The sequence below is a fragment of the Pezoporus occidentalis genome, unplaced genomic scaffold (assembly GCF_034315485.1).
Source record: "Pezoporus occidentalis ecotype Australia unplaced genomic scaffold, CSIRO_AGI_Poc_V1 ctg8, whole genome shotgun sequence".
Classification (NCBI taxonomy): domain Eukaryota; kingdom Metazoa; phylum Chordata; class Aves; order Psittaciformes; family Psittacidae; genus Pezoporus; species Pezoporus occidentalis.
In genome coordinates this window covers 12,163,300-12,190,721 of record NW_026916158.1, presented here as the reverse complement: position 1 = coordinate 12,190,721, position 27,422 = coordinate 12,163,300, and the positions used below count along the sequence as shown (strand labels likewise).

The following is a 27,422-nucleotide window of genomic DNA, read 5'->3' as shown; positions in this document are numbered from 1 at the left end:
AGTTCAAACTACAATTTACAGCATCATCTTTTCTCCATTTCTCTAGTTCTCAAATTCAGACTTCTAGTGGCTCCCTCTCCTTGTCATATGTCTATTCTCAAGGTCTTTTGGTAAACCAGGAGTCTCCAGAACTGGAAAATGGCTAAGGAATACAGGAAAGAATCATTAGACCAACTTTCATTAGCAATTTATCTCCACAGGAGGGAGAGCAGAGTGGGCCAAGGACATTTTCCTGCTGGAATGGGAACACTAATGAAGAAGGCTCTGGGTTGAAAGTTTCTAGATTTGCCTAATTTCACTGTCATATTGTATTTTAGACAGGACTTTGTGGAAGTTATTACTGAGTTGTATGGGTTTTACATATGCATGTATGCATATATATGTTCAAACATACATTATATGTGCAGGTATGCATATGTATGTACAAACATGCATTATATATTGCATAGATCAGGTCACTATACAATCCTTCTTGCCTGCTTCTTATTTTTTTAACCAAAAGTTTTCAAGTTCAGCCAATGCCACTAGTAGGGGGAAGAGAGAGATATTTGGTGGATTAACTTTTAGTTGAAAATACTTTTCTCCTCTTCCACAGCTATTTTTAGTCCTGGACTTCAAAACATTTCTATCAGATGGAAAATCTGGAAATTAATGGAAAATAAAAGCCTCACTTGAAATCAGAAAAATGAGACACCAAAGTTGCAAATGTCTTTCCTGAAATTATGCATGGAAGGTTTTTTTTGGAGAAAATATAAACACAACCCAGTTATTAGGATCCATTCCTGTGTTTTGATTAGGAAAAAAGTCTCCTTTACTTCCCTGCCATCTATACATTATAAACAAGTTTTTCCCCTTTGGAAAGCCTAACACTAGTTGTAATGCATAATATTTTTCCTGTGTGTGCAATAGATTTATACATTTTAGTAATGGAAAAGGTCTATTGCATAATATCATCCACTTGAGACAGACAGTGTGTTTTCACATGCTTTTGATCATCGTATCTTTAAGTACCTCTAACCCCTTTTTAGGAGGCTGTTCCTCAGCCTAATAGATCTAAATGCCAGGAAGTTTGTGCTTAATCAAGATGCGTGTAAATCAACTAGACAGTCACAGAATTTAAGTGCTGTGTCTTTCTGTAAAAGCAGTTACAAATTTAGTATTTAACATAACTATTTTATATGGTCTATTTCCTGTTTATCTTCCACTAGAATAACTGCAGAGGCAAAAATCCACATTTTTAATTCAGTGTAAGTTGAGTCAGCTGAGTTTCCGTACTATTTTCCAAAATAACTAGTATTTCAAAATAAAAATATGTGAAGCTGAATCAGCCAACTCGAAAAAGAAGCAGAGTATAAAATTATTATCTGTTGTCCTGGTATATTTCATGGTTTGTTTAGTTTTATTGTAAGCTCATTTTTTCCCAAACTTGCGATCCATTCAAGTCATGAAATGTTGTTAAACTGGTAATCAGTAGTGCAGAGAAGTGACCTGAAGTGAGATTGTTTTCTTGTTCCAAGTAGTTTACTTACAAATTTAGTATTATAATTCACTGCCTGCTTCGTCCTGCTTATACCTGGACTGTCAAAAGTTGTCATTTCCCAACAAACATGCTCATCTGTCTTGACTGCATTCTTAATCTGCTTGTAAAAGAAATCACGTTAGAGCTTTTATCAAAGCATATGTTTTCCATAGTTTGTCCTCTATAGATCTTGTCTCTCTCATTTATGGGTAACTTTTGCATATGCAACAGATTCTGCCATACCCTAAAGATTTCAGCTTGTCAAACTTACTGCAGTTTTCCATCAGCAGTTTCTCAGACAATCACCTTCATCATTCATCTCTGACATGTTAGATTTAGTTCCTCAGAGTGAAATACTAAGTAACTAGATCATATTTTCATTAAAATTATGCAATCTTCTTAACAAAATCCTGTGTTTACCAGCATTTACGCCAACACCAAATCACAAATGTAAGCTTTGAATTAATAAGGAAGAAATGTGTTTGAAGGCTGGAACGGGCAGTGGCATGGTAGCTGTCACTGAGTGCGGTCCTCTTCTCAGCATTCTACTTGCATCATATGTTACCTATTATTAACTCATAAACTGCATTGGCCCAAAGTATCTTCATTCTTTATTTTACCTGCCATTCTGGAAAGTTCCTTGCTGTGCTTCTATTAGTACTGAGATACCTACAGTGTTTGGGTGTTTTTGATGGCTTATTTTTTCTCTTATAATTACAAACTGCAGAGGGAGATAATGTTCAATTGTATATTGCATGAAGTCTGCTCATATTTAAACTTTCTAAATACCTCCTTGGGCATTTCAGATATTTTATTGCTCACACAGAATGCATACACAAAACCCCTGACATGCTAAACAACCATACCTAATTCCAGTATGTCAGCACTCTCAGACAAAGTAATACACAAAGCTCATAAATCTTAGAAACCTGTAGTTTGGGGCAACAATATTTAGAATGAAGAATTTATTCCCCACTTCTCCCAGATAAGACTGATGGCCCCAGTTCTCTATGAATGTGCCAGTTAATTTAATGAAATTAAGAGCTACAAGGGACAGATTTAGCTCATTATTTGAAGACCTGCTCAAAAGTTAAGACTATAATTTAAGCCTCTCACCAACAGTTAAGGTCCAACAGCACATAAGCAGACAACAAGTGCAGGAAAGTGTGTGCAAATGCATTGGAATGGAAGATTTTGTCCCTGAAGACAGCAGCCAGTGATCAGCTACAGCACCTCCATGGTAGAGTGGTGAGCATATCAAACCACAGTCTATGCAGTGTCCATGCCTCAGACATATCCATTCCACCCTGACCCCTACCTGCCTTGGGCTCCCCTTGAGGGAGGGAGGTTCAGAGTCCCACTCCATCACCAGCTGGAGATGTGAAGTTCTCCAGTGCCAGCACTCCATTCCCATCCCCTCTATCCTGCACTAGCAAAAGGCAGCATGTTTGTTTTAAGTGGGGTCTTTCACTTTTGCGTATCACCACTCAGAATATGACTGCATTGTCTACATCCAAATGCAGCTTATATGGGTCTTATTAACTACTTCTTTCTTTCCCCTCTGGCTGTGCATCTAATGGAGGAGAAAGCATATTTCTGAGGGGAATATGTGGGGACAGTGTGTATACTCTGACAAGCGGCAGACGTGCCGTGCCATCCCCTACATGGCACAGATGTAGGAGACATCGGCTTTTTTTGTTCTTTTCCCCTTCACCTCTCTACTGCCCCAACAAGCACACTCTCCCCTTCTGCAGCACTGCTCAGTCTGAGTGTCATGATTTACAGTACTGTACGTGACCTAAGGAAACTGCAGTCACTGGAAACAAAAGATTAAGAAGTGGAAGTAATCAAAGTTTGCAAGAGCCACCTTATAAATAATGAAAAGCCTAGGAACATAACTAATGTCTTGCAACAGAGTTTTGTGTCAAGAAACCAAATATAATTCTTTGATCAGATTACAGGTCAGGTTGATAAATGTTGCTGTGTGATATTCTGAAAGATGTTTGAATTAACTTACCATATTCTGATTTTAAAATTGGCACCATACCGTATGAATAAAGCAGCTGTTAAACAGATAAAAAAACTGGCTAACCTAAGATCTCAAGAACAGTAGTTATTTACTATGAATTGTAATCACATAGGGGCTCTTCTGCAATTCCAAAGAGAAACCATGGTCTTTGGTTTTACTGATCTGAAAATAAAGATGCAAACCATTCCTGATAAAACTGGCATATGATGCAAAAAATGTAATGAAAAATATGTAAATAAGGGAGTCATTACCAGCCGGTCCTGAGCTGATGACCAATACATCTGTACAAAGACATATTCCAACACAGTCACAAAATAATACATTTCAGAACTAGAACACAGGCTCTACTTACAACATTATGCTGGAAGGCAATTTGAAAAGAATCTATAGTTCAGAGTGTACAAGGATGTCAACATGACAATGTGTACAGTACTGTGGCAAGATGAGCGTGCAGAAGCAGGCATAATTAGTGGGAGACTGGCAATCACCCCAATTCTGTATAGAGAAACAGCAAGACAGATAACTGGAATATAGTGTTTTCTTTGGTTTTCTGTATGGCTATTAAAAAAATAGAGCTAAAAAAAATAAAGAGGGAGAATAAAAGAGACACAAAAAAAAGCTGAAATCAGAAGAAAATGCCTCATAATGAGGTAATTTAGAATCTCAACCTCTTTATATAATTTAAAATACAGTTAAAACCTGATTCAAGACATCAGTATCTTTCCAGAGAGAAAATACTGGGTACTAAAAAGATCTTTAAACTACTGAAAAAAGAGTAAAAAGTGATAGTTGGAAACTGAAAGGAAAACTAATAAGAAAAACAAGGACAGCAATTAAATTAATTTGCAAATAAAGTGATAAGATTAAGGTCTCTTGATAACTTTAAATTAAAACCACACACCCTCCTCAAAGACACATATTCCAGACAACCTCAGTTTATTCTCTGTGGAACATCAGTTTCAGCTTGCAGATGTTGAGTGACAAATACTGTTGTATGATATATAAATAAATAGATGACTTAAATCTGTTGTCTCTTCTGCCCTAAACTCTATTATTCACTAAAATAACTGGTTTGTGTATAGGATTTTGGCATGTTTTTAATGACAACCTGGTATCTCTTCCTGGCCTCACCAAATAAAAAAAGTACTTTTCCAACAACACAGACCAGAGACAGTCAGTGTGAAAGCAGAAACAACAGATCCTCAGTGCAGGTCTTCTCTCATGCTCTGTGCTTCCATCACTTGCAGCAAAGCCCAGAAACCAACACAGAAGAATGCATGCAGTGCCCCCCACCACCTGGTCTCATAGAAATTGTGCAGGGTCATTCTCTTCTAACCTCATGTGTATCATCAACCCAGTATATATTTCACTCATCAATCTATCAGAGAGACCAAAGACTCAGGAACAAACAGAAACTTTAGAGCTAGATTGACAAACGAATGTCATCTTTCCTAGGTAAAAATCCACACAGACATACCTATTTGACCATGCATTGCACATGATTTATATGTCTGGGGTGTTTCACCCCAACAGTGCACATTCCACTTGCAGTTCCAGCCCAATATGCGTGAAATGAGCAGAATTAGTGGTTTAGCAATATGGCTTAATGAATATTACAAGTACAGTCATCAGAAATATAATATAAATTAATACATTAGGGACCATGGTCAGGCAAATGGCTAATGAGTTTAACCTCTAACAAACATGAGGAAAGGGATTAGCAGTCAGAGCTCTGCTTAGAAAAAAACACTTTGTGCTTTCCTATGCCCTCACTGAATACTGTTTGGTTTTGTACTGGGCCTTTTGTGCAAAAAAATAACTAAAATGTTTTTAATAAAAGAACGGGGAGAAACTTGTCATGTGCTTCCAATGGGATCGACTGATAGTAAGGCACAAAAAAGAGAGCTCCTGACTGTAAAAAGCATCTGTGCTTCCAGTGAAATCTGTAGCAAATGTGGCTCTCTAGTGTGGTATCAAAGCAGAATCTGAAAGAACACCACAAAATATACAGGGAAAATCAGATGTCTTCTTCCTGGAGCATAAAGAGTGGAATGCATTGCCACAGTCATAATACTGGAGAAGGAACAATTAAGGTAAAAGTCTTACACAAAATAGTCAGCTGTTCCCTTTGTAGCCCAACTCTCGCATTGTCTTTTCCTGGAGGTCTCTATGTCTTTCACACATCTTGAGTAAAAATAAAAGTCTGGAAAAGATCAATTACTCTGCTTCCCATGAGGAATGATCTCTGCTACAGTGTAAGAGAATTCAGAGGAGTTCATGCAGGGATGCAACTAGTTTTGCCCAAGCAAAAGGCCATTTCAGGCTGTAGGCAATTTAAGGAAATAACTCAGAAATGTGGCAGAGAGGATGTCATCCCTTTCTGATTTATTCTTTTCTCTTTTAGGCACGATCAACTAAGGAGCAGCGCTGGGGAGGGCCTTTACTCTCCAGAAATCACTCTTTGGAGGAGGAATTTGAAAGAGCAAAGGCAGCTGTTGAGGTATTGCTCCATTTACTCTTTTCATTTGCAGCTAATGTTCTATGGATTTCTTATCTTACAGCACAGGTATAGGAGAAAGTCGGAACTGGATTGTTTAAAGCAGAGACTAGATACATTGCCTGGAGTTACTCATTTAAAATAGCAGTTTCTATCTTAAAAAGGAAATAAATAAATAACTTAGCTATAAATGAAGATTAGACAGAACCAACTTCTCAAGCTCGACTTTTATTGCTATAGCAAGTAGGTCAAGAAAAAATCCCCATAAATGTAAGTACTTCCAGACTTTAAGTATAAGAGTGAAACATATTTTTTCCCCAGGAACTGAATATGTGCATTCAGTTATTTAAGCTCAGGCACAGACCAGTTCTCCACAGTGAAAATGGAATTCAGAATCATTGATAAGCAGGATGATTACTTGCTGTCATGGATAGCTGCATGCATAGCAGTAATCATGCATCAATTTTTATAATTAGTGGCAGAATGTTAAATACAGGAGCACTCGTTTCCTAACAAATCAATTTAGTTTGAAAGGTGCAGGTATTTGGATAGTTCTCCTATTGCACTTCTGGTTTTTTTCACTACTTTTCCAACATGAAAAATGCCTCTTGAGTGTTGCCCTATATCACTAGTCCCAGCTGAGATCCCAGTTCTCTCTAGAGACAAGATGGCATATATAGTTTTTTTAACAGAGACAAAGAAAAATCAAATATAACTATTGACCTTGAGCATCAAATCTTCTTAGGGGTCCAGTCGGTAACCTTTCAACATCCCATCACCACAAAGAGCAAAGGCAGCTGCATCCAACAAAGGACAAAAGTTCAGTCTGCCTTATGTAACAGCTACTGAAATGAGTTTTTGGGGTGGAAAGGATAAAGCTGTGAAACTGGTTCCTCAAAACTGATTATTTTTGACATTAACTGCAGTCCCATTAGTCTCAAAACATCTAGAACACTTCAGAGATATTTGGATTTAGGTTTAAAGTTTAGTGCCTGTATTTTAATACTCCTCTAACTCAAGTTTTATACCACTGTAATTGCAGTGTTGGCAGTTGAACTATTCTAGATTAATATTGGTTGATTACAAAGAAAACAAGGCCAAAATCATATGGTGGCTTCTAGCTAGAATCAGGATTTCTCATTTAAAAAGTTAATTTGATTTTCATGATATGCTAAGGTAAGACTGCATGGTTTCTACCATGTTTTCTTAGTATTTTACTGGACACAAAAAAATGTCTTAGTGTACAAGGCTAAAATGAACACAATGCGTAAGCTAGCTGTTTTATGAACTATAAACTGAAGGCATTTTTCTTGTATTTTCTGAATGCACTGTTTTTTTTCCAATCAAATAGATTCTTTATAAAAATCTGCTAGTGACACTGATGTCATGTATCATACACATTTGCTCCTGGTAGGAAAGGAGAGATTTGCTTTCAGATTGACACTCCTTAAAATGCTCTAGATGTTACTAATTGACTAATTGCATCACAGACTGATCCTTAAAATGGGACAGGTTGTGCTGTAATCTGTAATTGTGACACAGGGAATCTGATGATGCATATCTTTGTGTTACAGTTAGTGGTTAAGCAAATGATATCAGTACTCTTGCAATTGCCAGAAACTATGTGTGATGGGGAGTTCTCAGGCATTCAACAGAAATAAAAATTATCTGAGGCCAGGAACAGACTAGAAGATATTACTAAATTAGTTTACAGAGTAAAGTATGAAGGAGAATATATAGTAAAAAATACACCTGCGCATTAAAAGGTCATTCTGAGGCAACAGATTGTTAAATGCTTTAATATAGCCTCACAAACAGCTATTAAAAAGAATCTAATTAAATGCTTCCCTAGCTGTTCAGCTGGCAGTCTTAAATTTTTTTTTTTGCTTAAAACAGAAATTTGGCCGAGGTCGTTAAAATGTAAAGGAAAGGATTCTTCAGGATCTTATACAGCAGCTATTTTCATTTGCATATGAAAAGAGTTGAAGTTTCCTCATAGCTAAAATGAAGTGCTAAGAAAGCCAGAGTGATTGAAAAAAATTGCAGCCCATCTCAGAAAGATTAGTACTTTCTTAAGCAGAGAATAGATGCAGTTCACAAATTTATTCTTTCGGCTTTGGATATTCCTGTAATATTCTTCAACTGGGAAATCTCCAAGTGGCAAGATTAGCCAGAAAACTGATGAAGAAAAGGAAGCAAATCTCAGGGTCTTTGTAGCCTAGTTTGAAAAGAATTAATTAACAATTCAGTAAATGAAGACACCAAACTTTATCCTCCACCCAATATTCACTTTAGAGCTTTGGGAATGGTTTTAACATGTCAAACTTTGGTATTAATGTAGATCTGCGAGGTAATTCTTTCATAAGAAGGTTTAAAGATGTCTATGCTATTGGGGAATCTTTTAAGAATAAAGAGGTAAGTAAATCAGCTTTTTACATGAGAGGGTGAAGATTCCCTTGCAACAATTTGCACTTTGCTAACTTCCCTGTCATTCTGGAAACTGGACATTTGATTTTTGCATCATCCCTTTGCTATACACGAGGGAAGCACAGATAGCCTAAAGTATTCGTGATTTCCAAGTGCCAGTGCCATACCAATTATGTTTTAATGTAATCTTTCTAATAATGAACTGTTTTACCAAACATTAGTACTTCAATTCTGGCTTCGGGTCCATCCTGTACCTAAATTCTGTTAAAATGATATTTATCATCCACTGTCCTGTTGGTAACGAGTTAAATAAACAAATAAGAAAGTGCAAAAAACTTCCAACTGAGAAATGTTTCAGATGGAAAAAAAAAAAAAGCAATTTTGATATTTTCTTACTCCACAGTTCCTTGATGTAGAGGTGAAATTGCAGATGCGACAGTCTTGTGAGCTTACGCAAAAGAAATTTTGAGCTGTCCTTCTCAGCATCATTTTATTTACACCACCATGCCACAAGAGCCATCTGCTGTATAACTATACTGTTAGAAGCATCAGACATACTACAGCTAAATTATGACACCATAGTAGGAAGAAGATGGGATTAGTTTATTCTAGACTAGGAAAACATAGTCCAGAATCATCAGCTTTGTGGTTCCCATGAATACCAATTAGAATACTTTCTTTATCTATGGTATTCCTGTGTCACTATTTCAACATGGATGTGCCTAAGATTGCCTAAAGCACATTTTAAACTGGGACATAGGAGCTTAAGCATTCAGATGTATTTACTTGGTAGTCTCAAATCACAATGGGAACCTTTGCCTTGATATACATTCTATAATTTACTGTAAATGTTATAAAAATAGGTACATTTAGAAATCAGCCAGCAATATTCAGAAAGTACACCACCCCACACCACCACCTTTCTTTGTATCATAGGAAGCAAAAAGCCTGGAAATATTTTGCTTCACATTGTTTAACTGCTTCAGCATGTTCTTAAATACTAACAATAAAAACAGCATCTTTGACAAAATGCAGAATTTTCTGCTTGGAAGCAGTGAGATGGTATGAACATTTTTCCTGGCTGTCATTCCACTTTGCTGCAGATGACCTGAGAACGTGTTAAATGTGTTCAACTGGTCTGAAAACTTTCAGTATGTCCAAAGTAATTTGCCAGCATTAAGGTAGCAGAAACATTGAAATGAGGTAACTGGCACCAGCCACATAGCAAATAGAATTAAAATTAGATCTAGAAGTCTTGATCCAAAGCCAGATTTTCTGAAACACTCGTTCATTTAACCCTCCTGCCACTGAAGTCATTGAAAAAATTGCTACTAAGGACAGCTGAAACAGACATAGCCCTTTAAATAAAGTCTGTGTAATATTTACAGTCCTCTTCCTCAAGGACCTTAAACAGCTCTGCTATTGACACTACTATTTGTCACAGCAATATTATAGCATTTTACCAGGTGCCATAATTGGGCATGATCCAGTTGCTCAGTGCAGCTCTGCCATACCAGTTTTGGAAACCCCACATTCTCGGTGTACTTAGAAAACTGTAGCTGGGACATAAGCCCATTTGGCCCAAACAAGCAAATCTTTGCTTATATTTGCAAATTAGCAGCTGGGTCCTGGTCTGTGTCCAAGTGGCATGTGATGCACTGAGACACATTCTAGCAAATCATGTCTTCTCCCCATTATATTTTCTCTCCACCTTTCGCTCACTATAGATAGACATTAAGCATGGCTACTTGAATGCATAGTAATTCATTAGCTTTTTAAGTGGAGTATGCACATAGTGAACATCTCTGTGAATTCTAAAAGTGTAATTAAGCAGCTAAATTTGAATTTAAGACTTGAAACCACTTACATGCTTGCTTACAATATGCAGAAATGTGTTTTCCAAATGCTGGTGCTGTATCAGATATGTTTTAATCTAATCTTGCTAATAATTAGCTGTGTTTTACCCAAAACTGGTACTTTTGAATTTCTTAAAAATGCAAGCAGGGGGATTTAGGTCCATCCTGTACCTATGTGAAACAAACCACTGATTCATAAGGGATTATTGTGGGGAAAAATACAAGCAAAATGTCTAATATAAACATTATATATACTCATAGAAATATCACTAATCCTGTAAGACTAAGAAGGCATTACTAATTATTTTTCAATAGTGTTACTAATATTAATCTGTAGGAAAGGGAAATTTCCAGTCCTTTACCTCCTCCTGAATCTCAAAATTACTGCCAGCAAAACCACGGTCAAGTAATTTTTTATTCAGGGCAGTGCAGATTTGCACTGAATGCAAAACAGTTGATAGAGACATCTGTTGAACAAGGTAGTTTAATGGATTCAAGTGCTTCTGGTCATGGCTGATATGAGTAAAAGAAGGAGTGATCTGATTCATTATCCTGTCCTTTTCAAACCCTAAATGAACTTTTCCTCACAATTTCTCAACTATTTATAAGACACCATTTCCTTCAAATTTGGAATAAAAGCAAATTTTGAAACCTTGGAAATTGTCATTTAACAGATTTGTCAAGTTCTGTTCACTCCAGTGACAAAGAGTGAAATCTCCTCTGCGGGAGTGAATGATTCACATTTTTTTCCTAATCCACAGAAGAACATAGCAGGTACCTTCACAGATCCAGTAACTGCCTAATTCAGACATTTCTAAGTCTCCTGGAGCAAAGTGCTGGACATCAGGAGGCACATAATGACATTTTGGCAGTAAGAGTGTGTACTTTCCTTTTCCCAAGTACCTAAGGAGAGTTGTAACAAGCAATGCAATCACAGACTAAGCTTTGGTTTTTGCGAATCTTGACTGGCTATGGAGCAGTAGCAAAGTGGTCAGTTTTGTAATGAAGATGCAGACAAAATTATCTGAACCAATTTATACTACCTTCAATTCATTTTGATTAGCAGCTCACTCTCAAATAGTTCTGTCTGAACCTCAATAGAATTATTTGTACTGTTGTCTCTGACATAAATAAATTGAGAAACTGTGCCCTGCATAGTGTCAGTTCACTGAAGTTCTGGCCATGACCTTCTAGGAACTGGAGAACATTGCAAAGGTTCATAGTGCTGAACATGCATTCTGCTATGGAGCTGCTTTTCAGGGATTCTGACTCATGTGTGGAGGCTAAAAAGACAGCACCTTAACTTGGATTCTCCCCATTTTTTTTTTTTTAATCCTAGTTCTGTTTCTTGGCATCATTTTCTAGGAGCCGTTGTAGTTCCCTCATTCCTAAATCTCATTCCATTATTTCTATTTCTCTTGTATATGCATTTTCCCTCATCTTTGAGGGGAATGTTAATTTTACTGTAAACTTTAGGTCGTCTTATAGACTCCTCTCACCAGCACAGTATATGAGGTAGTATTAAGATTTCTCCATGTCAGAAAGTCCTATTTGCATTAATTCTTTTGTGCAAACACCCTGTCTCAGCTTTAATATTACCCTTTTACATAATTGAAGATGGTGCTTAATGTACCAAAATGGGATGCTTGTTCTCTTTTAAATGGTTTTATCTATTATTATTCTTTAACTTAAATAAATTATTAGTTTTTTAGTTTGGTTTTTTTTTGGCCAGGGACAAGTAGCATTCATTTCCTTTACATTTTATGTAATAACTTGCTGTTAGCATCAGTAAGGTGCAGTGTAAACTGCTGCAAATCCTGCTTCAAACAGCGCATACACTGTCTCTGAAATAAAGAGTTTCTCTTGATGAAATGCATTCCAATGCAAAAGAGGAAAATTAATTATGTAATTCCAAATACAAGCTTCAGTCAGTATGATTAGTAATGGAATTAATATTGCTCAGCAGAATTGCCAGACTCTGACCACTGGTAGAAAGATATTGAAAGCTTACCATTTCATTTTAAAGTTTTGTTGTTCATTTCTTCCCTCTTTTTCTTCTAGTCAGACACAGAGTTTTGGGATAAAATGCAAGCAGAATGGGAAGAAATGGCTCGCAGAAACTGGATTTCAGAGAACCAGGAAGCACCAGGACAAGTCACCATCTCAACCATTGAGAAGGTAACACAAAGGTTTTTAATATCCTTCCTGTGAAACTTTGAGATGAGTCTCAGCTATTCAAGGCAACCCAAGAAAACTCTTTGGACACAGAAGCTAATTTTGCCCAGAAGAGATCATTCTCCTTGACTGTCTGGGAGTGGGGTAGATTAAAAAACCTTATCATAGTGAGAACACATTTAGACTTGCATGCTGCCACAATTCAGCTAGAAGGTTCACAAAGCAAACTGCTAGATTATGGGCACTTTTGAAGATGGGCACTTAAGGAAAAGCACCAAATAAAAAAATCTCAGTTGGCACATTCAAACACTGTTGAGTATAGAAATGATGAAATTCTGTCTCTCCATTCCCTCCATCACATGTTTTAATTTAGAATCATAGAATGGTTTGGGTGGGAAAGGACCTTAAGATCATCTAGTTCCAGCCCTCCCACCATGAACAGGGACACTTCACACTAAACCATGCCACTCAAGGCTCTGTCCAACCTGGCCTTGAACACCACCAGGGATGGAGCATTCACAACTTCTCTGGGCAACTTATTCCAGTGCCTCACCACCCTTATAGTAAAGAATTTCCTCCTTATATCCAATTTAAACTTCCCCTGTTTAAGTTTTAACCCGTTACCCCTTGTCCTATCACTACAGTCCCTAATGAAGAGTTCATCCCCAACATCCCTATAGGCCCCCTTCAGATACTGGACGGCTGCTATGAGGTCTCCACACAGCCTTCTCTTCTCCAGGCTGAACAGCCCCAACTTTCTCAGCCTATCTTCATATACGAGGTGCTCCTTGATCATCCTCATGGCCCTTCTCTGGACTTGTTCCAACAGCTCCATGTCCTTTTTATGTTGAGGACACCAGAACTGCACACAATACTCCAGGTGAGGTCTCACAAGAGCAGAGTAGAGGGGCAGGATAATCTCCTTTGACCTCCTGGTCACGCTCCTTTTGATGCAGCCCAGGATACGGTTGGCTTTCTGGGCTGCAAGCACACACTGCCTGCTCATGTTCATCTTCTCATCAACCAACACCCCCAAGTCCTTCTCCGCAGGGCTGCTCTGAATCTCTTCTCTGCCCAACCTGTAGCTGTGCCTGGGATTGCTCCAACCCAGGTGTAGGACCTTGCACTTGGCTTGGTTGAACTTTATGAGGTTGGCACTGACCCACCTCTCAAGCATGTCCAGGTCCCTCTGGATCACATCCCTTCCCTCCAGCGTATCAACCGAGCCATACAGCTTGGTGTCATTGGCTAACTTGCTGAAGGCACACTCAATCCCACTGTCCATGTCAGTGACAAAGATATTGAACAGGGTGGGTAACTTGATCAGTAATTTGATTTTTACTGTGTAGCTGATATTAGCACACACCACTTACACTGCAGCAGCAAGGCAAAATTTAAAATACTAAAATAAACTCAGGTATTTGCAACACTCTTCCGTACCTTGAAGGTTAATTGGAGATTTCAGACTATTAACTGAACAGAATCAGGTTACAAGCACTGCAGGGAGTCCACTGCTTGGTTCACGCTTTTCACCACCAAACTGGATCAGGCTCATGCTAGGTTCAGTTCTGCTGTTATTGCAGACAGTGTGAGTTGTTGCCATTATCTTTGATGGCGCAGGAGAGCCCAACATGAGTACCAGTAAGTATTACTACAGAGCTAAAGTAAAAATAAAGAGAGCAGAAACATAAATGTCCAGTGATGCTAGGCTTTTACAGTTTTTTTCAGTGACATTTCAGGGAGGGGGAGTCGTACTATTTTCATAGAACAAAGCATATTTACATTCAGTTGGGAAATTGTGAGTCATTTAATTTTACAGAGATGCCATTCCTTGCTACTGTGCTTCATCATGGGTCCATTCTCTCTCTTCTCCAGGGTTATTTTTTCCATACTGAGAATCCCTTTAAAGACTGGCCTGGTGCTTTTGAGGAAGGACTGAAAAAAATGAAAGAAGGTGACCTGCCAGTTACAATCTTATACCTGGAAGCTGCTATTCTACAAGAACCCAATGATGCAGAGGTATTCACCCATGTGCCTTTCATTGATAAAGGAAAAGGGGACCCCCTTTAGCGTGCAATGTTGGAGAGATTTCAGGGCCCAAACCTTTGCGGGTCATGACTGACTGAAACAGGCTGAATGCTAACAGTGGTTTTGAAATAGTATATGCCTTGAAAGGTGAGCTCTTCAAAAGATGAGAATCTATTTTTGAAATGATATCATTTCCAAGTTGTCATCTAAAAGCATTCAAAAGATACAATATTTCAAACCTTTCCTTCTTTTCCTGATGTTTTCAAACTCTCTCTTAAACACTGCTACTGAAAGATGAACATTTTTGATTTAGCAAGAATGTTGAGAAATCTTTAAAAGTTATATTAATTTCTGAAATATTGATGTTTTCAAAAAATATATATATGTAAAGTCTGTTTTCTGTGAAACATGAAAAATATTTACAGTGTATCTAGGTCTCTTTGAATCTATTACGTCATTGAATTAACCAGCAGTATTTTGAAAAGCAGAGAGAATCCCCAGACATTCTTGAATCCCTTAAATGCATACAACTTCATAATTGTTCTTCCCCGTTTCCCATAAAATTCTAGCAATATGTAAAAAGTACAGTAATTCAAATTTAAGAAATCATCACGTGATCACTGACAGAATACCTTTGCACTCATTCATTACAAATATTATCAGTCCCAAAGATATTCAAAACTGCACTGATTTATGTTGGTATGCACACTGTGGAAACATCCATAGCTAGTGCTGGACAGATCTGCTATTTTTATTCACCCTGCTGCTTAACAATGATATTAGTTGTAACTCTGCTTGCAGTTGGGTATATATAACAAAATATCACTATGATGACTATTTTTGCAGGCGTGGCAGTTCCTGGGTATAACACAAGCAGAGAATGAAAATGAGCCGGCAGCCATTGTCGCCCTCCAAAGGTAGATGAAGATAATTGCTAAATAAGGGGTCTGATGAGTATTAGGTAACGCAGACCTACATATATTTAACATGATACCTATCTTGTAATATGAAGTATTTATTTAACCAAGTAAAGCACTGACATAGATATACAAATATTCCCAGTGACTTCAGATGGATGACTAGTGATTAATATTGCTTGTTTATTAAATAAGTGCAATATTTAATTTAGTAATTTAAGTAGTTGCACAAAAAGAAAAGTTACATGACATGATAAACATGAATTAGGCCTAATGCAAATGAAGTACCCTTTTTATATTCTAGCCACTTGGAATGTTTTGTGTAGTCTGTCCTTTAATGAAGAAGGCTTTTTAATTGGAACGAGCTCACTTCAGCTGCCGAATACTAAACCGACAACATTTTTAGGCTGATAGAGATGCAAAGATCACCGTATGCTTGTATGTAAAATGTCATTTCCAAAATATCAGCATTATTATTGTCCTTCCATAGTGGGTTCCCTCTGCATATTCAATTGTATTAGCAACACTAACCATCAAGCCATTTCACCTAAGGATACTCTAACTTATTAATATGTAACTTATTAGCTTGCCTGGGTAAAAATCCAAGGGGTTGCCTGATTCCAGGCTTGCTCATCCCCACCATTCTGAAAGAAGCAAGAGCAGTGTTCACAAAATAGATGGTATATAACCATAGAAAGACCAGAAAAACTGGGAATTCAGCATGACTGAAAAGATTCATACGGATGGAAGAAATTTTGTCTTCAAAATACTTTTTTTATATAGCTGCAAACTATTTTAATTGAATTTACATAAAGCTTCTCTATTTACTAGACAGGTATTATAAAAATTAATCTACCTACATTTACTCATAACCAGAAGGATGGAAACAAAACTCGTATGCATACTTTGATATACTTAAGTGTATACGCACAGCAATGTGCATGCATACATGTGTGTATATACCTACACATAATGCACTTACCACAGAAAAATAAGACAAAGTCCATTCTTTAAATATATACATATACTTGTCTGATTTTTTTTTCTTTTTTTTTTTTTGACACAGATTATTTTGAAAGAAATCAAGAATTGTGTTTGGCTAAAAGAAATACCTCAATGTATTTTTATTTTCTGCCTTTTAGGTGCTTGGAACTACAGCCGAACAACCTAAAAGCTCTGATGGCCCTGGCTGTAAGTTATACTAACACTGGCCATCAACAAGAAGCCTATCAAGCTCTAAGAAACTGGATAAAGCAAAATCCAAAATACAAGCATATAGCTAAAAGCAAAAAAGGGTCCCCAGCACTTACCAGGAGAATGTCTAAGGCATCAGACGAAAGGTAAACGCAGTGTAAATCTCAGTGGTGGAAATTTTAACATTACTAGAAATGATGGTGGATGCCGTTTCCCCTTACTCTGCAGACATTCAGCCTGTTCCCTACGATGGAAGACTCAGTATCTCTACTGGCAGAAGTAGGGAACCAAGATAAGAGAATCGGTTTAGCAACTGAAGGATGTATCTTACACCATTGGTGGAAGTTAAACAAACAAACAAGCAACAAAAACAACCACCAAAACATTAATAAAGAAGCTAAAAACTCAGTTCACATCACTTTCTCCTGACCTTGTCTGCTACCTCTGTATTCCCAAATCCTGCATCTTCATTCTTCAGCTGTTTCCAAATCCATACCAGGCCTGTAACCTGCTCTACGTGTGTGTGTTCTCCCTACTGTTAAACATATTTCCTATACCCCTATCATGCCACTAGAATCCAGGAATGACAGCCATTTTTCAGTGGGATGTGACTTCATTTCACTGAAAACACTGAGAGGTAGCATCTGCCTGTTTAAAAGCTATTCTGGATCTAACCAAAGAGATAGTGTAGTCATTTTATTTGACTTCAGCCTAGCACACTGTAATGGGAGCTGGCAGCCATTTTAAATAACAAACAAAATCATGAGTTGGCAGCCCTTCATCATGATTTCATGAGATTGATAAATAAGTACTGCTGCATTGCGAGATGCATGATACAGTCATTACAGGCATAAACATAATTTATAGAACTAAATCACCAGGGCTATCTCACTGCTTGTCATTTTGAAGACAGGCCCTTATCCTAACAAGCCCTGGGCTGGCAAGATAATTTAGTATAAGCAAAAATAAAACATAAAGTTCTGCTTAATTGATGTGTGCTATTCTACTTTGGCTTAATCCCACTGACATCTGGTGGTGTCAATGCAAAGGTTTTGTGAATCCCACAGTGGGTACAGAGGACTTACTTAAATTTTGGCATCTTTCTTCTGGGGTCTTGTCTGGTCACTTGATCTATTCCTCTTTATAATGACTACTATTTTTGCCAGTAAAGAACTCTATTACATCTGAGAAACTCGTCTAATTTTAACACTTTAATAAGCCTTCATGTTATCTCACTTGGGTTCACAGCTGCACTACGACTTCATTATATAGGTGAACTTTTTTATTCCTGCACCTGGAAGTTAATCTGTGCTGTGCTGAAGCTTATTTTCAAGTTATATCTCTTCTGATAAATCCCACTATAAGGATTTATAAATTTATTTATAAATTTATTTGGCTATGCAATCAACACTGCAATATTTGTAAAGAATTGCAAAATTGAATACTGTTATTTTTCACCCTTATCTAGCTCATTACTTGAAGAAGTAAAGGATTTGTATCTGGAGGCTGCTCACCAGAATGGCGATATGATAGACCCTGACTTGCAGACAGGACTTGGAGTTCTTTTCCACCTGAATGGAGAATTTAACAGAGCAATAGATGCATTTAGTGCTGCTTTAACTGTTCGACCAGAGGTACATTTTATGCTTTTACATTTGTAAGAATTCAGCTTTTACAGGCCATTTTCTTTCTCCACTCTTGATCCAGGTAATATTAATGAGATATCACTTCAGCCATTAAAATTTTAATATCTGAAATAGAAATGTTAATTACAAGATAGTCCCATTTAGAAGCAGATTTATATATGTCCAATTTCTAGCTGTGTTCTGATTGATTGTACTAGTTATATAAAGTTGCCTATAATGAGGAGTCAGAACCTCACATTCTGTGTCAATTACGAGGAAACATGATACTGTTATTTTCTGCAGTCCTCCTCACCTTAGAAGCAAAAAAGAGCTATTATGTGCCTTTTTGACACCTACAATAGAAAACTCATTTTCTCATCAGGACTATACATTATGGAACCGTCTTGGAGCAACCTTGGCAAATGGGGATCGAAGTGAAGAAGCTGTCGAAGCCTACACACGTGCTTTAGAAATTCAACCTGGCTTCATTAGGTCCAGATACAATTTAGGGATAAGCTGCATCAACCTAGGGGCATACAGGTAAGTTACAAAAACGTGCAAACAGAAAAGTGAGGCATCTTAACTACAATGTGAAAATTCATTTTCTAGCTGGAGCTATCTAATTAAAAAAGAAATATCAGATTATAGCTCTGTAATCTCAGCTGTTGCAAAAATTAGTAATTATTTTTTAAAAAGTACTAACAAATCAATAATACTTTTCTTATAGCCACAAACTCTACTTAACAGAACTACTAGATTCTATTAAAAGAAAATAAATCCCTTATTCAGCAAGCTGCTTAAATATTTTGTTTAGCTCTAAATCCAAGTACTCCTTTTATAAACAATGGGATTGTTCCCACACTTAAATGTAGTCCTGTGCTTAAAAGCTTTTCTAAAAGAAAATGTAAGAGCCTGTCCAAAGAAAACTTCAGTTAAACTGCTTCAGGTAGTTAATCCCGTCAAAAACACTTTCAGTACAGTCTTCAGGAATCAAGCATGATTCCAGGGTGCTTAATCCAACTGTCAGCATAAACTGGATGACATGATGAAGGGGAGCTACACAGCAGTGAAGACAATATCCCTAGATGTATGAATAGAGTGGGCTCTGTATTACTAGCCACCACATCCATTTGTTTAAAGAAACTCCAAGAAAGAGTAACACAAAGAGGCTGATGAACTACATTGTAAAATAATGTACTTGAAGTCCAGCATGGAACTTTCTAAGGTTTTACTCTAGCTGTTAAACAAATTACATTGCTTCTTTCTTTTGTCTTCTTCCCTACAGAGAGGCTGTCAGCAATTTTCTCACTGCTCTCTGTTTACAAAGAAAGAGCAGAAATCAACAACAGGTTCCCCATCCTGCTCTATCAGGCAATATTTGGGCAGCACTTCGAATTGCTCTATCTATGATGGACCAACCAGAACTATTTCAAGCTGCCAATGTGGGTGATCTAGATATTCTGTTAAGAGCTTTTAATCTAGAGCCATAATAAAAAGTATCCACAAATCGATTATATTGTATTAGGAAACAGAGAACTCTTTTATATCTCATCTCAACAAGACCACATTTTTCAAAAAATCATGGCTGTGGATCAATAAGGAAGTTCCCTTGGACATTACTTAAAAAGGAAAAGTTCAAAAGCACAAAATATTGTACATAAATTCAAACTCAAAGGATTGAAATGAGCTGTGGCTAATCTGACAAAGCCCTGAATTATATGAAGTAGCCATTTCTAAAGGAACTTCATCCCATGCAAGATCTCTCTCTCAATATATACACAGCTATACAAAGAAAAATATATTAAAAACAAAGCTAGATAATCATTGTTGCACAGCAGAATGGAAGCAATGCATCCAAGGAACCTGCTTACTAGCTCATCGCACTATGCTGACATCACTTTGCCCTACAACGTGGATTCCCTATCCTTTGGCTTCTTTGTTGAAAAGTCCTCTCAAGGTCCATTTTTAACATAGCTCTGAGAACAGATGCATGTAAAATTGATGTATTTTGGTTGAATATATTTATTAGCTGGCAATCAAGAAAATTTTTGCTTCCAAATGTAACTTCGATTAATTTGGGCCCAATCCTGCAGGCTCATAGAGTTGCAAACCATGTGCAACATTAAGAGAAACATCATACATGGAAGTGTATGGGATTAGGCCATGTACATATGGGAAGGCCAAGTGCTGCCAGCAGAAGCAGTAATTTGCACTAGAATTGTTGCTATTCAAACCAGCTATCCCTGATCTTGCACAGAGCACGTCTGCTTCAAAGGGGTTCATAGCAGGATCTGCAACTATGTACTTATGCACTTTAATTTTTCTTTTTGTAAGATAGTGCTACGCTTTTAGTTACTAACAACAGAATGTACAGGATAGCCTTGTTGGCATAGAGGACCAAATATAATTTCCTGAAATGTGATGAGAAGGTTTTCAATATTCTTCTGTTTAAAAAATGCAAATACAGTATAAACTGCAATATCCATTAGAAAGATCATTCTATTATCATCAGGTACTGCACACATACATGCATGTGCATGCACATACATGTTGTAGGTGAACGATGACATTTCAGAACATATTAAGCCACAGATCTTTATTGTAAATAAAGAAGAATCTTCATAGGACTGCAGACCATGCTCAAGGGAAAATTTTCCCTGAAAAAGTTGGTCTGTATGCTTGTAGGACTGAGACTAAGATTTGATCCTGCTATTATAGCAAGTAGTAGCAAAGGACTCAGTGGTCTCCATGATAGCAGACTAAATCCTTCGATAACATCAGTATTCGTAGCTGCCTAAAAATGTGTGTGTGTACATATATATATATACATATATATATATATATATACACACACATCATCTTAATTTTCCCCGACTGGATGAATAGGGAACAGTATTGGGGCATTACATGATGAAGGGATTAATTCAGCTACAATCAAACACATTTAGCTCAAGGTGAATGTGTCAATCAAAGACAGGAATAGAAATTTTTAAGGTAATAATTTTCAGTTTTTTTCCTATACAGTGAAAGATAAAAAGCCTAATCAAATGGCTACTATGTTGCTCTGTGGTCAGAAATTCAATGTGCAGAGTAGGTACTGAAATGTGTTAAAGTGGGACAAATAGCACATTTCCTACAAACAACATTAGAAGAAAAAAGATCACAGAGAAAGAAGCTCTGTGGGAATCAGGACAGTTTCAACAGTACAAACCTAATGTTTCTTGCAGCTGTCTGTTATTTTGAGCAACCACTTAAAGGAAAATTCCAGGTAAGACAGTGTAATCACTGCATCTAATCACCAACTATAGCTTGTTAAATAAAAATAATCAATTTTCATTAAAAAATAAAAGGCTTACCTCACACTCTCTCCCACAGAATACAGATGCTGAAACTGCTACTGGAATTTTTTAGTAGTGCTTTATTAATTCGTTCTTTACACATGTATTCCTATTTACCTATCAAGAGTTTCATAACTGATTCCTGCAACTTTCTCTACGGATTTGTTATCAAGGACTGACTGGGGGTGTTGTTTTAGCTAAATGGGCTGCTGTATGCATATCTTCTGATAACAGTTTGCGCCTTTGCTTTGATAGTGATGTGTGATAAGGCAGAGCAGAAGGTGTAATGCAACTGAATCTGGAAAGTGATAAGAAAGAAGGGAGGCATCTTTGGGAAGAGGCAGTAAGGCAAAAGCAATATGCTTACATTTTGCTTGATGCCCTGCCATCACACAAATTCTTCCAGAACATCCTTTGTGCTGTGGTGTAGGATAATCAGTACTTATCCAAAGGAACTGGCTGCTCAAGAGCTTTATTTTTATACCTTTCAAATAAAACAAAACTTAACTGCTTGACTTCTCAGTCAGAATGACAAAGGGCATTTGATACTGATTATCAGTTCACTAAACGTCTTCTCTATGATGTACGTAACACAGCAATTCTGTTAGGAAAACCTAATGCAAATCCTAATGTCCCCAAAAAGGAACAGACCAAGTAGGCAATTTTTGATATATCCTGGAATGCACTGCTCAAAACTGTATCCATCTGCTGATACGTGTCCACACCCACGTGACTGGTGTGAGAAAAGTTGTCTGTGTAAACCTAGAGACAAATCAAAGGGCTGAACTCTGCCTCCCATGGGGATACTCAGGCCCCCAGTTCATCACAAGCACTGCAATCCTGCTGTAGTGGACACAGGCTACAAAGCCTATCCAAAGAGATTGTGCACGCTCTTGGAGGTTAGCATATTTGCTCCAATTAACCCTGTACCACTGACCGAGACACTGCACGAGGGAAAGACTAAAGCAGATAGAGGACAGTGGCACACCCCCTTACACTAGACACCAGTTCTGGCCTGGTCTGTGTTGGCGAGTGGCCAGTGACTGAGCTCACCTCACCCTAACAGCTCAGGCTCAGCAGCTCTTGGTACTTCTGGAGACTTCTTCAATACCCTGAGCTTTATTGCCCTCCTTTAGCCTCCACTGCCAAGCACAGTCAGTGCAGAAGACATGATTAGATGCAGCTTTGATCTGACTTCCTCACAGGGTTTCTCAAATATTCAGCAGCAAGCACGTATATTTGGCTGAAACAACAAGAGAAATCATGTGAGGAGGCTGCAGCATTTTAACCTGAAGAGGAAATTCATCTACTCAAACTTCTAATCAAGCATGAGACAGGATAAACAAGGCAGCTGCTGAATAGTAGCAGATTGAACCTGAGAGTGACATGGTAAATCTAGGCCTTGTTCTCAGTCCTGCCTGTGAGCTAAACCAAGTCAAAACCTCCTGCCATCTCTGACTTGCTCAGGTGTGCAATGAAGGAAGACAGGCAATTAACAGCCACTGCCTGTGATGGCACTACCAAAGAGCAGTGGAGTGCCGCTGTCCCACAGACCACATGGGTCAGGTCACCACTCATGTAAATTGAAAGGTAGCATATGAACACAACGTTGCTCAGATCTACATAAGAAAACAAACTAAGTTTACACAAGAGACTAGCAATTTGAGCAAAGAAGAGACTCGGAGACATTTCAAGATAACTGCACAGCATCTATGCTATGATGCCAAATTAACGTTACAATGGTTTATCATCATCTCGAACCCCTGTTTCCCTTTCCTGTTACTCCCCTCTTTCTCTAGAGGTGATTTATCACTGCCAGGTAATTGATTACAAGTGTTCTTGAGTCTTCTATTTTATATTTCACACATATTGTTTTCCCAACCCCAGCTTGTGAATGGCCCTCTCCTCTGCAAAGCTTTAAGAGTATTTATGACCTGTAAGTCTGATCCATCAAGCTGCTGAACAGTGAGTCTGTAGTCTTCACAGGAGTCCTTCACACTTGGCATGATCAGTTCATGTGCCCATATTCAGTGACCGGACAAGGGCTGGCCTCTGATACCACTGCACATGATAAACAGGTACTGAAATCAAAGAGATTATTTAGGAATGCGCCTTTCCAATTAAAGTAATAGGCTCATTTCTTGCCTGTCTTCTAAACTACAATGTCTATTGCTGCAATATAGTGGTTTATGTCAGTTTCAAGAATTGATCTGATCTTCAGGTAAACACATACACATATCTGTATCAAATAGTATTTTCTTGTGATGAAACACAGCACTTGTAAAAATAGAGGGGGAGGTTCCAATGACAAAACTTCATATGAGAATATTGCATGCAATTACATAATAACCACACTGAAATATTAACATGAAGCATGCAATAATAATACTTGAATACATGTTTACAGAATGCATGCAGAAGGCCAACTCATAGGATATTTTAAACTATTGATTGGTATCTTCTATGGGATATTTTAAAAGTACTTTGCATCTGCCATACTCAAAACTGAGTTGTTCACGTTACTTGGAACGGATTAGACCAAATGCAGAGCCCTTTTTAAATCCCATCCTTAGAAATCACTTTGTGTTGTGCATTTCATGTTTGCTTCAAGTGTTTATAATGACAGACATGTAGTAATAGCTTTGGCAGACACGTTTTAGTATCCTCTTAAGAATTAAAAAGCTAAATGTGTGCAGCTTTCACTGTGAAGCATGTGTTTAGACTTTCACATTTTCTTCTCCAAACAACAGAAAAAGATTCCCAGAATCAGTGAAACAACTATTGTCTCAGTCCACACTTACTTACCATGGCCAGGCTTGTCAAAGTTGCCCACTAGCTCTGAAGGCAGCTCAGTGTCTAACTGTTCTCTTTGAAGTATATACACATAAAATTTCAGAGGATCTGAGTATCTGCTGCAGCCACTGAATTCAGCTGAAAGCTCAGGACATGAAGTTACACATGAAGAGCTAATGAGCCAATTTAGAGAACTTGGACCTGTCTGCCAGGTGAAAAGGAGGACCCTTACAACACCAGCAGATCAGCCAGGTGATTCTAGGAACATCCATAGAGCACAGGCCTCCATAACACAAAAGCCACCACGACAGAAATAATAACCAATGAAATGACTGGTGGCCACAGAGGCAAAGCCTGAAGCCTACATCACTGCCTGCTGGAGCCAGTGAGAACTGAAGTGAAACATAAATTGGTTTTACATCTCCTTTGCCCAAATTGCATCTGCAAAATGAGATGTGTTAGTTACTTCTCATGAATAACCTGCACAGTTGAAAAATGCATTTCTGGTCACTAGTATTGTCATCCTAGCAGTCTGTACAGTGCATTTATGTAATAAATGCTTATAAAATACTGAGCATTCACAGATAAGTGATAGACAAAATGCACTGCATGTTGTGAAAAATAAAAAAGTGGTATGCAATACAGTACTACCTACTAGTCAAACCTTATGTAGGCTAGAAAACAGATTCCTTCATTATAGTTCTACTGGTTTTGGACTGGTGAAATGAGAGAAAACAAATGCCATGCATGAAGAGACCACTGACACTTTTGAACAAACCTAGGCAAAATGAAAACAAGCATGTCGCAGAATCCACAGAAAGGTTCAGAGCCTCAGCCTACAAAATAAAAGGTACTAGACATGTGAAAGAGACTGAAGGAATCTAGTTTTCCTAAAATAAACCTTAACTTTATGAATGCTTGCACAAGTGACAGCCCATTGAGCAAGCTTGCATGGTCAAGACTTAATGTGCTTTGATCTTTATTCCCCTTCCACATTTACAGAATGTCATCGACATTGATAAGACTTTAATTTAAATAGCTTTTTTAAAATCAGTAATCTACTGTAAACTCAGAAAAATCAAAAGCATTTGTAAGTATATTTTATATATCTGGATATAATGTATCTAGAGCAGAAGAAAACTAGTTTTGAGAGGCATTCTGTGCAGCTTCTTCTTTATGCTGTAAACTGTTCGAAAATCTTGGCGATCTTGCATCAGTTTTTTTGGCTTTATTTTTAAGCCAACATACAGGAAAGAAGAGATTATAGGGTTGGCAGATACTTTCACCTGGGCCATCTGAGAGCCCTGCTGCTGCAAAGACTTACATTGCTCACTTAACTTTTTGTGTGGATGGTTAAGTGTACGGCTTAGCAATGAAGTGGGCAGTGGATGCAGAGGTGGGAGTTCAGCCCTACACCTGAATGTTTACATTCTGTTACCAAGGTTCATATTGACCCAGACTGAGAATCTGAGTGTAAGCACATATGGAGTAAAAGATTAGTTTCTTACTACAGGTAACTTTGCCTCTATATACTTAGTGCATTATCAGGTGTGCATAATATTAAACACAGACCTGTAGTTTACTGATGCTTTGACATTTTCTTGCACTGCTGTTTAAAATAAGATTATTTCCTCAAAAAGGAACGATGCGCATATTGGATGTGTTACATTTATTAAGGTCATAGATGACTATTTGCAGAGCGCCACGTTTAATGTAGTATTTTTGTACTATAATGGAGGCATGCCTTCCTTGGGTTCTTTTCCACATATTAAATTGTATTTATTTACCTGTATTTATAACTGTGCAATTTTTAAATATGGTTTAATAATAAACTTTGTCTGTGGCTTCAAATATTTCAAAATCTCTTTTCAATTTGAAAACAGTCTTGACTATAAATACTTGAACTGAAAGGAGGGATCTACTTCTCCAATTGGAATAAAGAGTTATTTGTAATGAGGTGTTCTATCCCATTGTTTATGACATGAGCATGCTTCTCTGCTTAAAAATTAAGGGTCCAGAGGATGCTTTTATTTATCACCATTTTTCAAAAATTCATCATTACTCTGAGGTAGAGTTGTTTTTCTAATTTGTTTTTATTGCCACATGTTGATAATTATACTTACAATTGGGATTTATACTAGTTGAGGTCTGGCCCAAAGGATTTTGCACATACACTTCATATGAAACAAAACAGAAAAAAGTACAAAACCCCACAAACTTTCAATGATTGAAATTATTACTCAAGCAACTTCCCATAGATCACAGCAGGAGTTGGCTGTTTTTCAGTTTTGGCTTTCATGTGATGAAACTGACAGAGTAGAAATTACATCATCTTTATATTTTTGCTATGGGATACTAACATGAGCAGGACATAAAACTCCTGTACACCACTGTGGACAGAAAAGATGACAACCAGAAAGGGGGCTGTGACAGTTACAGCAGGGGGCTGTTGGCAAATCAGGACAACACTGGCATGGATCTGAAGGCTGACTCCCTCAAGGGACCTGTGTGATGCTCCAGAAAAACAAACCAACCACAAGCAAACAGACAATAACAAAAACTCCATGAAAGCCAGCCAGGATTAGCCTGTAGAAATAAAGTTCCGTCAGGAAAGTTAAAGTTAATGGCTTTAAGCAGAACCTTCCAGAAAAATAAAAAAGGGAACCAACACTAAAACCACACTGACCCTCACGATGCAAGTACAGGTGCTCTTGACACTCATGTTTTGCCAGGAGATTTTGTTGGTTTAGTTTTTGCTGCTTGCATGTGCTAACAAGTAGCAGTAACGCCCATTAGTTACATGTTCTGTAGCAAACACAGAGCAGGAAGGGAGCCAAAGACAGTGGCTGGGAGAAAAGCATTAGTACTAAATCCTACATACAAAACTGCTCAAAAAAATCACTGGGAAAGTTTCTGGTGAAGAAGTCTGAAAATAGAATCACCTGCCCCACACCAGTCATGCACTGTCTTCAGTATTTTTATAGCATTCATCTTTCATGACAGTTTTCAGTGCCTCTCTTATTC

General features: G+C 37.7%; 1 protein-coding gene and 1 long non-coding RNA gene across 10 annotated transcripts in view; one reads left to right on the top strand and one right to left on the bottom strand.

The window, feature by feature from the left end:
* PEX5L (peroxisomal biogenesis factor 5 like) overlaps nucleotides 1–21,065 on the top strand; it is a 108,654-nt gene extending 87,589 nt beyond the window's left edge. For all 9 annotated transcript variants that reach the window (XM_062602908.1, XM_062602912.1, XM_062602907.1 and 6 more), the window contains 8 exons: nucleotides 5,953–6,048; nucleotides 12,390–12,506; nucleotides 14,379–14,522; nucleotides 15,378–15,448; nucleotides 16,591–16,788; nucleotides 18,111–18,276; nucleotides 18,650–18,807; nucleotides 19,553–21,065. In XM_062602908.1, the coding sequence (XP_062458892.1) occupies nucleotides 5,953–6,048; nucleotides 12,390–12,506; nucleotides 14,379–14,522; nucleotides 15,378–15,448; nucleotides 16,591–16,788; nucleotides 18,111–18,276; nucleotides 18,650–18,807; nucleotides 19,553–19,757 (1,155 nt within the window). In that variant the 3' untranslated portion in view covers nucleotides 19,758–21,065. The remainder of the gene's footprint in view (nucleotides 1–5,952; nucleotides 6,049–12,389; nucleotides 12,507–14,378; nucleotides 14,523–15,377; nucleotides 15,449–16,590; nucleotides 16,789–18,110; nucleotides 18,277–18,649; nucleotides 18,808–19,552) is intronic.
* On the bottom strand, nucleotides 13,823–23,991 carry LOC134155591 (uncharacterized). Its single transcript, XR_009961630.1, has 2 exons — nucleotides 22,659–23,991; nucleotides 13,823–14,438 (listed from the first exon to the last, which is right to left on the bottom strand). It is a non-coding gene; the product is annotated as an uncharacterized LOC134155591 (long non-coding RNA).
* Nucleotides 23,992–27,422: the final 3,431 nt, after the last annotated feature.